This window comes from Perca fluviatilis, chromosome 14, assembly GCF_010015445.1.
Source record: "Perca fluviatilis chromosome 14, GENO_Pfluv_1.0, whole genome shotgun sequence".
In the NCBI taxonomy this organism is placed as follows: Eukaryota; Metazoa; Chordata; class Actinopteri; order Perciformes; family Percidae; genus Perca; species Perca fluviatilis.
Window position 1 is genome coordinate 23,111,437 of NC_053125.1, and position 13,944 is coordinate 23,125,380.

The 13,944-nt window shown below is 39.7% G+C and overlaps 1 protein-coding gene and 1 long non-coding RNA gene across 2 annotated transcripts; both read right to left on the reverse strand.

The window, feature by feature from the left end:
* Window positions 1-1,478: 1,478 nt before the first annotated feature.
* On the reverse strand, window positions 1,479-4,152 carry LOC120573308 (type-2 ice-structuring protein-like). Its single transcript, XM_039822972.1, has 7 exons — window positions 4,065-4,152; window positions 3,835-3,925; window positions 3,298-3,348; window positions 2,979-3,088; window positions 2,684-2,818; window positions 2,496-2,604; window positions 1,479-1,742 (listed from the first exon to the last, which is right to left on the reverse strand). Exons 2-7 carry the CDS (start codon window positions 3,893-3,895, stop codon window positions 1,675-1,677), a joined length of 534 nt encoding a protein of 177 aa, XP_039678906.1. The 5' UTR covers window positions 3,896-3,925; window positions 4,065-4,152; the 3' UTR covers window positions 1,479-1,674.
* A 7,070-nt stretch (window positions 4,153-11,222) lies between these two features.
* On the reverse strand, window positions 11,223-13,815 carry LOC120573310. Its single transcript, XR_005641685.1, has 3 exons — window positions 13,469-13,815; window positions 11,506-11,602; window positions 11,223-11,389 (listed from the first exon to the last, which is right to left on the reverse strand). It is a non-coding gene; the product is annotated as an uncharacterized LOC120573310 (long non-coding RNA).
* Between the last annotated feature and the right edge of the window lie 129 nt (window positions 13,816-13,944).

A 13,944-nucleotide genomic window follows, 5' to 3' on the forward strand; every position in this document is an offset into this window, starting at 1 on the left:
TTAGCACTTTCGACTCTGTAATTGTGATGCCATTTCTCACTATTTTTACAAACCAAACAATCAATCAATTAATGGAGAAAATAATTAGCATAATGAAAAGAAATATTAGTTAATAGTTTAAAAGAGCTCCAGCTCAACCAACTCAACACTAAAGTTAAGTTCCGCTTTTACATCAAAGCATGAGTAATAATGATCTAATGAAATAATATAACAGTACAGTACTTTTACTTAACCCTGTAAAACCATTTATATCATATTTTCTACGCAAGTTTGTGAAACCTCTATCTCATCAAGTTGATCAATAATTTCCTTAAACACCTGTTATATATAATCTGATACATGTATTCTGCCCTAGTGGAGAATCATTCCACTACAAGCAGTGGAAGGGCTTTTTTAACCTTTTCAAAATGGCTACTGTCATTAAATCCTCCACACACTTTTGGCAGGGAACAAGTTGCTAATTTTCATATAGTTACGGTAAGAATAATTATATTATTACTCATTTTTTTAAATAAATATATCCTTTAATGAAACAATGCATAATTACTTTAAAATGTATTATTTATATTACAGTTAAATCGTGTTAAAAATGTGTGTATCAAATTTGATACTGCAGGTATTTAGGTTCTTGATCCCTGAACTTTCAAGTCACATTTTTGTAATGTAATCTACATCATGCTTATCACTATACAAACACACACTATTTTGATGATTTAATTAATGTAATTAATGACTGAAATACCATCTTAAAATACATACAATAACATAATCGCTTTGCTATATCGACCAATTTGTGTATTTTTAGATGTCAAAAAGACTAGAGGAAGAAGAAGTATATTGAAAATGTCATCAGCATGATAGTAGATAGCAATTCAAGTGACATGGAGCAGTTAGGGGAAGATGATGATGAGGAGGAGGAGGAGGAGGAATGGACTCCTAAGGCTATGTATGATAATGGAAGTTCAGATAGCAGTGATGAGGAAGACTATCAAGATGAAAGTGTAGCCCATACAAGTGTGGAAGTTGAGGTCCCCAAAACAACACATTTTTGTACCTAAAATGAACATTGTTGTGAGCAAAACGTTGCCCAAAACGCCCAATGTATCAAACAGGATACAAAAAAATATATCATAAACAAAATCATATGGTCAAACATTTTTGGGGGATTTTGTAAAAAGGTTTAATAAACATCTAAATTCCAAAGACTTAGAATTTTCTGGTTATTTTTTCATGTGTCAGGCTTTACTTAAGTAGAGGATCTGAATACTTCCTTCACCATGGCCTGTAGGGCACTAACACTTTACCTGACAATATTTTTGGGTCTTTTTTATTCATATAATTTATCCTCTTGTGTAACAGAATGCGCTAGTGTGACTGTATTGCCGTTTACAAAGAGGAGTTTAATGGGGTTGTATTCAGGTGTTATGTAAGATTCATCAGACTCACAGACCGTCTTTTTTCAATGCTTGATCCTTTTAATTGTGTTTCAGACAAGAAAAAACAGTTAAGTCTTCATAATGAAATGCCTAAAAGGCTACCCTCTTTAAGCAATGAAAAAAGCAGGGAAAAAGTATGGATTACTAGATTCAAAAGGCTACAGATGATAAAGACACAGAACTACAACTCCTGTGGTTGTGATGGGTAATGCATGTTTCTCTGTTATCCTAAGACATGTTATTGCCTTTTAGCACAGACGAAGGGCATGCGGTAATTGCAGGGCTGATCGTCAAATTTCTTCTGATCTGTAAAAAGACAGAGGGAGTTAGTTTGGGTTAAATTGTATGCTTTGTTTCTTAAGCTTAAATGTTTCTTAAGCTATATATATCTTATATTTATACACATGTATATATATATATATATATATATTTACAAATATACATATTTTTGTAATGATAAAACCAGAATATGGCACTGAGAATTATGTTGTATATAATTTGTCAAAAAGGCAAAGATCCTTATGTGCTCAAGTGAGATCTGGTGTTTTGCCTTTGACTATTGAAACAGGACGATATGTTAATGTGGAAGAGGAAAAACGGATCCGTCCTATGTGTTGTTTGAATGATATAGAAAATGAGTTCCATTTTGTTTTCTATTGTCCTTTTTATTGTGAACAGCGTGATTTTTTGTTTTGTAGGATAGAAGCAGAGATTGATTTGGTAAATATGGATGATGCTCAAAGACTGAGATGGCTGTTTACATATGAAACATAAATTAGCCAATTATCTAGATACAGCTTGGGAGAAGAGGAAAAAAGCTCTTTATCGAGATGAACTGTAGATGAGAATTTGTTGTTTGTGTGTGGTATGTGTGCACGTGTATATATGTGTATATGTGTGTATATGTATATATTTGCATTCATGTATTTTTAAATGCGACAGGAAGATGTTTGTTAAATAAGTAAATTTGTGGTGTCTTGTAATCCCATGTGGGATGGGCCAAAATGTTTGGCATGACACAGAAATAAAACATAACTAACTAACTAACTATATGTTTACCTCCAAAGTTCATCAACAGACAGTTTGCATTCGCTCGATTATCAGGCTGTCCTGGAGACCAGAAGTTGAACCTAAAAGGTGTACCATCACTCCAGAACCAGGAACCCTCCTAGAAGATGATTATACAGACAGTATGGTTTAGACACACGTTTTAGTTCTTTTCGGATTTGGTGTAATCAGTAAAATACCTGTTGTGCATCGGAGCCTCCAAGCCATGCGAGGGGATACATATGAGTGATCCGCAGTATCATACTCTGAATCACGTGATGCTCATTGAAGCTGTGCACTGATGCGAGGTTTCCACCGTGGTACAGACAGTTTTTCTGTACGAGGACAGAGAGAGTGTGCAGTTGTGTGGAGCCAGAGTGCATGTCAAGTAATAAAAAACTAAATTAGAAGGATATGCCGAACAACAACAAGTGTAACAGCCGAATGGACGTAGCGTTGAAGAATTTTGCACTGAATCCAGATCATCCTGATTACCTCAGCATCCGCCCAAGTCATGGCTGTTGGAACGTAGAGGAAACAGCGACCGTTGTAGCCAGTCCAACCACTTGGACAAGATGAAGACCTCTTGACAATGTGACTTTTCTCTGAAAACAAATTTGGGAAAAAAATGAACACAAGAGGCACAGACCCAGATTGTTTTATTTTCACATGCAGAAAACAGTTGCAGCTATAAATTGAGTTGACAAGAGCAGAAATCGTAAAGTTTCAGCTGTAAAAGGTGAAAAACCCAAACACTTTGCAGAGCTGATCATAAGAATGCATTTCTGTAAAATCTGAACAAAAACCAACTCACCTTCCTGAACGAGTAGTTCTATCTTCTGACCCGGCTCTGCTTCTGGAACAGCTGGAGGTTTGACACAGAACTTAGTGACTGAACTCTGTGTGCTCCCTATTCTTCACAGCAGGAGTGTCGGACTGTGGGGAAAAGGGGACTGAGTACCCAGGGCCCTCATGTGAGGAGGGCTCAAAAAGATGCTAGAATGAAAAGCTATGGATGCGGGGAGGGGCTCATAGAAAATGCCTTTCTACAGGGCCCAGAATTTCATGCTACACCCTTGCTTTACAGTGAAGAAGGACAAGACTGATTACTTCCAGTCCTAAAGTAATTCCTCTTATGGTCAGTTTGATAGGACTTTGACCCATGAATAACAAATCTCTCCAATGTCCAGCCAGAATAAAAGAGGAGGCGGCATCGGGCTCTTCGCAACAGAGCAGTAGGAACGCTGCATGGATGTCAGTAAATAACAGGACATATTTAGAGAAGACTAACTAAATAAGTGACAAAGCATGTGGACAGTTTCTGGTCTTACAAACCACAGTTAATACTCACCAGCAGCTGTGTTCAGAGCCATCAGGGCACAGACCAGTAGAGACACAATCAGCACCTTCATGGTTGAGATGATGCAAATGGTAAAAATGATCTTCAACAAAGAGAAACAGATGTGTTAGTGATATTTCTGAAGAGAGCCCCTTTGAGTACAGGACAAGAGGAAGTAGAGATGATAATAGGAGACAACAGAGCATAAGAAACAAGGGAGTGAGAAAAGAGATGAAGCAAACCTTCTGCAGGATTATCTTCTTTCTTCTCAGTGTCAGCTTCAGTGTTCCTGTGTGGAGGTGATGAACAAGAGAAACACCAGCTCTTATATACAGTGAATTATCTATATTTGCTTTGAACAAATATATCCATCTACTCCACCTCAGTATACGGTGGGCTATAAAAAATCAATTGCTTTTGACTGATCCTGTAGAACAGGATCTTACCTATAAAGAATGACGTGTCACCTGTAGACCTGAACAACTGAAGGACAAACTGTTTAGACATTAGATGGATGGAGAAGATTAAATATGAAATGATTATATTAAATAATAAAGTGCAACCTTTTCTGAAAAAGCAGAAAAAAGGGCGCTGCTCTATGCGGGGGTGGGGGGGGAGCAGAAAGTCGTGATCAGTTTATGATGAAACAGTTTCAATAATATAATGGGACTCAGATTTAAAGTATAACTACTACAACTTTATATATATATATAAAAACATATAGGGAACTATTCACTATTTAACCATTTAGTGGCATTTTCTAGCATTAAGGGCAGCCTATGGCACTGCATTTTCTCCACCGGAACTGCATCCTAGAAGGCGTTTCATCACATTTCATCTATTTAAACGTAAAACAGTGGATTGTAAACACAGACTTTTGATGACTTGGGAAGTTGCGTGGAATTATGGGAGTTTTAGTTTTTATTCTTAAAAACATCGCTGGTTAGAAAGCATCTGTTCACGGACGAGTGTACCCATTCAAGTTTATTCACGTTACGTTTAGTAACATTTATTCATATCATTCTAATAAAATAGCTGCATTTTCCCCAACATAATAACGTCTTTCTTGATTCGATCTGTATTGGTAACAGTAAGCTAGTGAGCCAGCAAGCTAACATTAGCCAGCAGTGCAGCAGCAGGACATCTCCAAGCTGCCCAGAATGATCTCCCCCTTCACTTTTCTGTAGTCTTAACTTTTGGTGCTTAACACACCTTTTGTTGGGTTAATTTAGCCAACTGTAAAGACGGGGGAGAAATTCGGCAGGGAGGAGATTTTTGGCACTAACACCGGTAGCGCTAACGTTGTGGATGGCCGCTGTTGTGACTGGATGCCTGGCTCATTAAATTGCCGTTAGCATCTTTAGCACCTGGCACTTGAGTTAAGTGCTGGCCAGGTATGGATTGCTGTGATAGTGGCTGGCTGTTGGCTGGCTAGGGGGCTAACGGTAACTAGCTTTATATGTCCCGGGGGTGTTGTCAGCTCTCATCCCAAATTAAGTGTCTTTGCGCTGGGGGAGTGAGGCAGACAGACTGGGGTGTGCTAGCTGGCTAAATTAGCATTATATTAGTTGTCTATCTATACAGCTAACGTTAACGTTACTAGTGAACTTATTCGTGGGTTAGCTCAGTGCTGCTTTTATCCGTGGTCAAAACAATCATACAACTAATAACTTTATGAGCCTGTTGAACTGATGTTGTAACCCTATAACGTTAGCATTAACATTAGCTAGGCTACGTAACTTGTCAGCCAGCACATTGTAGTAACGTTAAGCTGGATCGATATTAATATCAATAAATAAGATCTCTGCTGTTTTACTGTGTTGCAAAGTGGCATGTAATTAATCACAAAATGATGCCTTGTGGCAGAAAAAGCAGTATTACGGTTACAAGTAATTTTTCACTGTGACATTGTATGATTTACAATTACTCCTGAACATATCATCTGGGTGCCAGTGTTTTGATGGAAGTTACGAGTAACTAGACGGTGAAAGGTTATATGACGCCACTGACAGGCGGCTAAAGGAAACATCCCGTGTCTGAAAATGAAATAACAGATTTCTCTGGGTTTGACATTTGGTGGAAACATTTGGGATAGTGTAACTACACAACTCAAAAAAATATTTAACAAAGGTATGGTCGTTTTTAGACATTTTAATGCAGAAATGTTACATATTGTACCTTTAAAGGGCACCCTATGGAGCTAAATTGGGGCCAAATGTTTTGTTAATTTGAAAAAAAAATATATAGTTGAAAAACTAAAGCTTGAACTTGAAAATTTAAGTTTTGGTCAAAACTTGGAAAAAATAAAACCATGTATTCAAACTAAAAATAAATACCAATTTTTCTTTCAGTTTGAATAAAATTTAGATTCAATTCTGGAATTATTTTGAATAAATTATAAATTTTAATTTTTCACTTTTATATTTCTTTTCAGTTCCACATTTCATGTTTTCAGATTCAAAACTTATTTTTTTTACGGCTTCAAATCATTTTTTTCGGTTTTAGATCTGTTTTTCACTTTCAGATCATTTTTTTCAATTTCAGACTTTTGGTGCTACATTCAAAGTCGTACATGGAAGCGGGAGAAGTCATTGTTCCTGCTGAACTGCACAATCTGGCTCAGTTTATTGCTCTTATAGTGTAATTGGTACCATGTGTTGTCCAAAACAATTTTTTAAATGGAACTTTGTCACTGGTATCAGTTTGTTAAAGTGATGGTTCGGAGTAATTTCACCATGGGGCCTTTGCAGCATGACCTCGAGCCAAACACCCCCCCAGAAGCTTTTTTCACCTGGGTCTAACATTGGGAGAGTTAGCGTAGAGTAGCGTTAGCCGCTGAATAGCTTAGCGCGGGGCTAATGGATCCGAAGTGTCTCTTAACATTACCCCACTAATAATGCCCGAAATGATACCAAAGGTCTACACTAGTATATATAGGTTTTGAGCAAAACTTAAATTTTCAAGTTCAAGCTTTAGTTTTTCAACTATATATATTTTTTTCAAATTAACAAAACATTTGGCCCCGATTTAGCTCCATAGCACCCTAGGGTACTTTTATCATGTTTTCTCCACACTCAATGATGATGATTAGAAAGTGTCCGGAATGTCAGGCTGTGTCCGCAATCACCCTTTACTCATTCTCTATATCAGGGGTGTCGAACTCAACTTCACTAAGGGCCACACTGGAAAATGAGAATCACATTAAGGGCCAGACATGTTTGACATGCTTTTTTTCAACCGAAAAGTTGATTGACCTTTTGACTGTATTATTTGTGTCTCATATAGCTTTCTCATTAACAGTTTGGTCGACATAAAGCCCTAAACAACAACCTGTTTCACAGCCTGAATATGTAAACTCTCTGGTTCTATGCCAATTTCCGAGCCTCAAAGTCGGCAAATCTGCCAAATTCTGCTTTGAGTGTCGCACAACTGCAGTCCGTAAAACAGTTTCCCGTCTTTTTGGTTTGGCTCACATCTAGGCGGGCCAAAATCTATTGTGAACATAAATTGATATGCGGGCTGGATCAAAATTTGCGAGGGGCCGGATTTGGCCCGCGGGCCTTGAGTTTGACACATGTGCTCTAGAGCCTATAGTGAACGCTCATGTGCAGTAAATTCTGATTTCAGATACTTTCTGACCATCATCATTTTGCGTCATCACTGACATCATAATAAGCTACACTTGACCGTCAGCTTGTGTGATATTGTTTGCCAGTTAGACAGCGTGCAGGGTTTTCTTTGCAACTTTTGACCTGCTTGTCCCCCTCAGGAGAACCTGTCTCACGATGTAGATGTGCAGAGTATGTTTCTGTACTGTGTTGTAGTGGCTAACAGAGTTACATCATGGCTCAGAGGTGTGTTTTAGGATTTCAGTCAGTTTAAACTTTACCATCTCCAGAGAGAGTTGGGTTGAGGTCCAGAGCAGTCAACAATAGACTCATCTAATAATCAGGTGGCATCAGGTCCAAAGACACAAGTATTTCAAAACCTGGGAACTAAAACTTTCTCCAGACCACTAGTGTTACGTAGAGTCTTTTTGCTGTGGTGTGTGTGTGTGTGTGTGTGTGTGTGTGTGTGTGTGTGTGTGTGTGTGTGTGTGTGTGTGTGTGTGTGTGTGTGTGTGTGTGTGTGTATGTGTGTGTGTGTGTGTGTGCTAAAGGGGAGGAGACCCCGCCACTTTGGCCTGCCACTACTCTCAATGCCTTTGTTGTTCTGGCTGGCAGCAGACGGTGCTGTCCAGAGCATGTGTGAGTAGGTTTTACTCATTTTTCCTCAAAAGGAGGGTGTTTATTGTGTGCTTGGGTTTTGTTAGTAGATTAGGTTTTGGTTTTGTCATTTACTAACGCTGTTGTTCTGTTTCATTGTATATCGGCTTCTGCCTGAGACCACGGCAAGCTCGCCTTTACTTGTTGGCGTTCTCCGCCGCTGTGTTACAAGCGCCTCCCATCCTTCCTTCAGTTAAAACTTGTTTTTGTAAGTTTGATGGACTTACCTTTTAGCCCCCAAGAGCTGCTGCCAGGTGCAATATTGTAACTGTATTCATTTGAAGCAGGGCGTTACCCTGGGTAAATACAGGTTAAAAACCAATCGCCATGACTGGTATGGTTTATCTAAGGACCTTGTCTGGAGAGTCCATGGAACTGGAGAACAGAGCCAAAACAATCAAAAGAGATACTTGTAAAAAAAGTAGATGTTGTAAACCCAATGTAATTATTAACAGTAACAGTCACACCCGCCAGTGTTGAGGAACCGTCACCTTTACTTTTTGGGTAAAAGCATTTTTATTATACTTAAGTTCATTTTCTGTGTAAATTGTTTGCGAACACGTTTGCCATAGCAACTCTATGAGGTATAAGTCAGTGTGTGTTTATATATAAAGCTTTAAAATTGTTTTGATTTTACTACAGCATTAAAGGTCCCATGGCATGAAAATTTCACTTTATGAGGTTTTTTAACATTAATATGCGTTCCCCAGCCTGCCTATGGTCCCCCAGTGGCTAGAAATGGTGATAGGTGTAAACCGAGCCCTGGGTATCCTGCTCTGCCTTTGAGAAAATGAAAGCTCAGATGGGCCGATCTGGAATCTTCTCCTTATGAGGTCATAAGGAGCAAGGTTACCTCCCCTTTCTCTGCTTTGCCCGCCCAGAGAATTGTGCCCACCCATGAGAGAGAGAGACATCATGGCTTTCAAACGAGCAAAGTGGCAGTTGGTCAAGGCCACACCCCCACCCTCCACCTTGCCCCCCCTCTCTCCTCCTCAATAGCATTTAAAGCTACAGACACAGAAATGGCACATACTAAGGCAAGCTCATTATGGGACTGGCTCTAGTGGCTGTAATTCTGCACCAAGGCTGAATTTCGGGAGAGAGACTTTAGATACAATATTAGGGGACCACTAAGGTCTATATAAAAGCATCCAAAGAGCATCTTGTCATTGGACATTTAATAGTAAAGCTGCCTTTAGTGGAACCAGGTGGTGATATGGCAGTACTGAGAGGCTTTAAGTTAACTAGTGCAGTGACTGCTGAAAACGTGCCTGCTTGGAGCGAGCTGACTGCTTGGCCTCATTTATTGCTGCATACAACTTTCTCCTGAACCCCGAAATAACTTACAGAAGGCCCTGCAAGGCAAAGCAAGCTGCATCCTATGGTATGAAACAGTACTAACTTCCTGTGTCCTAAATGGACGTGGCCTCATTTGAAAGTGTAGTAAACACAGCTTAAAGACTAGGGCTGTCCCAAACGATTATTTTTTAAACGATTCATCTCGCGAACGTGGTTGTTTGATAAAAAAAAAAAAAAAATTTAAATAAAAAAATAAAAAATTTTAAAGGAGAATAATTTTCCCTTTTTTCAATTATAAAAAATTTACACAAAACAAATTTCAATAAGGTTCAAATCTTTATTTATTAAAGTAGTTTAGCATTGTTCAAGTAAAATGAATTTGCAGTGCAACCTGAAGCCAGATGTAGGCTATTAATCCAACCACCAAATACAGTCACTTTCAGGAGGAATACAAAAATAAAAACTTAAAGTAAACAGAGCAAGTGCAAAAAGAGTAGCCTGTATTTGCTTTTTTTAACAGCAGTAGTTAAATAATGAATAGGCTCTTGATTAACATCCAAGCTCTTCTTCCTTTAATTTAACTTTAATTATTTGTATCTAAAGGCTGGTTAAGCACTGTAGGGAGGAGAAGTTGGACAGTTTGTTTTTGTCTCGTTCCAGTGATTAGCACATCTGGGTGATGGCATTGGATATGCGTTAGCATGTTGGATGTATTTCCACTCACATACCCGACAACTGCTGAACAACACCGACACACAGTCCTCGTCTTATCCACCACTCTTTCGCCTGTAGCGTACTAATGTAACTGACCCGAAGACCCAAGTTTTCGAGGCGGGGACGGCATTAGACAAGAGGACATGACACGGGAGACTCCAGGCAAGCATACAGTCTCGAAGTTTTGCCAAACTTGCGATCTTAAAGAGGCCGGCGGGGAACTCTTGTTGGTCGCCACCACTCGCCATACTCGTCTTTTCGTGCTGCTATCTCTGACTCACTCACTGGACCGTCGACCTGACAAAAACCTGCATGTAGGCGGAGGAGCTCGGCTAGCTTCAGAGCTAAGGCGGAGATACAGATTAGGTGACCCTAGAACCCGCGTATCCAACGGTAGTTCCGCATTACATTAATTAATTTGCGCATGAGTTTTATTTATTTATTTAGTGACGCGACCGGCCCAACAAATTATTTGTGTACGCGACTTACGTAGTCGATGACGTTGACATATTTAGCATCACTGAGAATAGTTTTGTTAGGGTGTTCACGAACATTAGTTGAGGCTAGCTGATCTGTGTTGCCAGATCTCGCAAGAGTTTGGTCCTGACACAGAAACAGGTGTCAAACTAATTTTCTCCTGGTGTGTCTGTCTGAAAATTGCCATTTTAGTGTCAGAATGTTATGGAGATATGTGGCTTCTGAAGAATGGCTCCAATATTTACTTTGGTGTAAATATCTGTGTTCACGTACACTTCTCCCATTGGAATCAATACACTCACGTCTCCTAAAGAGGTGTGGTGGAGCCCACATCATACAGATACAGGAAACTACTCTGAGTTAATAATAATAATAATGAATTGAATTTATATAGCGCTTTTCACAGACTCAAAGTCGCAAAGAGTTGGGGCCTCTCGGTTCTCAACGGTCTCTGCCCAAAGCACTTAATATGCTACTGTGTACTACTGGCACAGCGTAACAGCATATTTTTGTGATAGAAACTTCCACTTATTACTTAAAAAGTGTGCACAATGATATTTAATGATGTTACAGTTAGAGTTCTTTGAGATGTAAGACGTTTTAAAACAAACTACTAGATTTAACACAAACTCACAGACCAGCTGGTTTCAATGCTTGAGCGTTTTAATTTTGCATATTGAAAGACAAGAAAGACCAGTTCACTCTCCAGACAGAATACAGTTGTGGTAAAAGCATTATTTTCATAACTCGTTCAGTCTGCTCTTAGGCCTAAGAGACAATCCAGCTCCTGTATGTCACTTGTCTCTTCAATCCTTTGGTAGCGTTACAGTGATAGAAAAGATAAAGACATGAAATGAGATATAGAGCCTTTTAGGTCATATATTGAGACTGATGACACAAAAACAGTATTTGTGCTCTCGACAGGTACTTGATGCCTCTGTGTCAGCCCAGGAATCATCAGATTTTCTTGCTGCAGACAAATGGGCGAAGGACAGAACACTTGACATCATCCCAGCATTTTCCGGCTACAAAACCAAAAACACAGGAGCTTTTCTTCTTCTTCTGAATACAAACATCACTATACAAAGACATACTCTGTAAAATAAAAACAACTTGAGACTGCGTACAAGCTGTGAACATTTTATCGTAATCGGACCAAACAGGATGTGAGTGTTTCTGTGACTTCTTGTGCAGCCTAAAGGCTGCTGGAGACAGCTGTCAACTGTCTGACTTGACAGCAGATTTTTGTCTGCCGCTGCTCGGCCCACTTTACAGGCGTAACGCGCTAATGTTATTGATTGAGAAAGCCAGCCCAGTTTTTCATACTGCGCTACCCATAGGTGCTGCCTGAGCCAGCACAGCCCGCCCAGTGGCTTGTTTGAATTTGGAGGACCAACAACAACAGAGTGGGCCAGCTGACCAATCAGAGCAGACTGGGCTTTATGGGGAGGCGGGCCAAGACCTCAGACATAAGCATGCAAACCTAAACATGTAAACCTATGTCAAGTATACATCAAGAAAACATATATAACAGGGGCTCTTTAAAACATTACACAAGGTAATCTTAGAATTGACCAGTGCATGAAATAAAACAGGATACTATGCAAGGCCAAGGGAACTTTATCTGGATGCATAGTATCATGGATCCATGAAATAACTGGCCTTTAAAAATAAAAATCTGCCTGCCTCTATGGGAATTTAACATAGGGGTGTACTCACTTTTGTTGCCAGCGGTTTAGACATTAATGGCTGTGTGTTGAGTTATTTTGAGGGGACAGCACATTTACACTGTTATACAGGCTGTACACTTAATACTTTACATTGTAGCAAAGTGTAATTTCTTCAGTGTTAAAAGATATAATTAAATATTTACTAAAATGTGAGGGGTGTACTCACTTTTGTGAGATAGTGTATATATAACAGGGGCTCTTTAAAACATTACACAAGGTAATCTTAGAATTGACCAGTGCATGAAAAAAAACCTAGAAAGTTTATGAACACTTGCCTGCTCTCTTCTGCTCTCTGTTGCTGTTGCTGCTGCTGCTGCTACCTGCAGTTAGACTCACAGCAGCAACAACAACAGCAGAGAGCAGAAGCCAGCAGGCAAGTGTTATTTACATAAACTTCTGGTGTACTTACAAACTTTCCAATCCATCGTTTTATGAGTGCATAACCTATATATACTAGTGTAGACCTTTGGTATCATTTCGGGCATTATTAGTGGGGTCATTTAAGAGATACAAACGTGGGTCCATTAGCCCCGCGCTAAGCTATTCAGCAGCTAACGCTACTCTACGCTAACTCGCCCAATGTTAGACCCAGGTGAAAAAAGCTTCTGGGGGGGTGTTTGGCTCGAGGTCATGGTGCAAAGGACCCTAGGGTAAATTACTCCGAACCATCACTTTAATGGCAGCCTATGGCACTGCATTTTCTCCACTGGAACTGCATCCTAGAAGGCGTTTCATCACGTTTCATCTATTAAAAGGGTACCCTAGGGTACTTTATCATGTTTTCTCCACGCTCAGTGATGATGATTAGTAAGTGTCTGAAATGTCAGGCTGTGTCCTCAATCACCCTTTACTCATTCTCTATATAGTGAACGCTCATGTGCAGTAAACTCTGATTTCAGACACTTTCTGAGCATCATCATTTCGCGTTATCACTGACATCATATAAAGCTACACTTGAACATCAGCTTGTGTGATATTGTTTGCCAGTTAGACAACGTGCGGGGGTTTCTTTGCAACTTTTGACCTGCTTGTCCCCCTCAGGAGCACCTGTCTCACGATGTAGATGTGCAGAGTATGTTTCTGTACTGTGTCGTAGTGGCTAACAGAGTTACATCATGGCTCAGAGGTGTGTTTTTGGATTTCAGTCAGTTTAAACTTTACCATCTCCAGAGAGAGTTGGGTTGAGGTCCAGAGCAGTCAACAATAGACTCATCTAATAATCAGGTGGCATCAGGTCCAAAGAGACAAGTATTTCAAAACCTGGGAACTAAAACTTTATCCAGAACACTATCGTTACGTAGGGATTTGTCTTTTTGCTGTGTGTGTGTGTGCCTCCTCCATCTCTTCTCCAGGTTGGTGATTGCTGAGTGAGCACACCTGTGCTCAGCTACCTGGATAAAGAGTAGGAGACCCCGCCACTTTGGCCTGCCTTTACTCACAAAATGAACAGCTCTTGAGACACACACACACACACACACACACACACACAAAAAGGATTCTGACACACTGTTGAAAACAGGAAGGTCCATGTGATGGTTGATGCATCATTAGCGGCATATCTTTGCGTTAGATATGTCCACTTATTACTTAAAAAAGTGTATGTGCACCATGATATTTAATGATGTTACAGTCAGAGT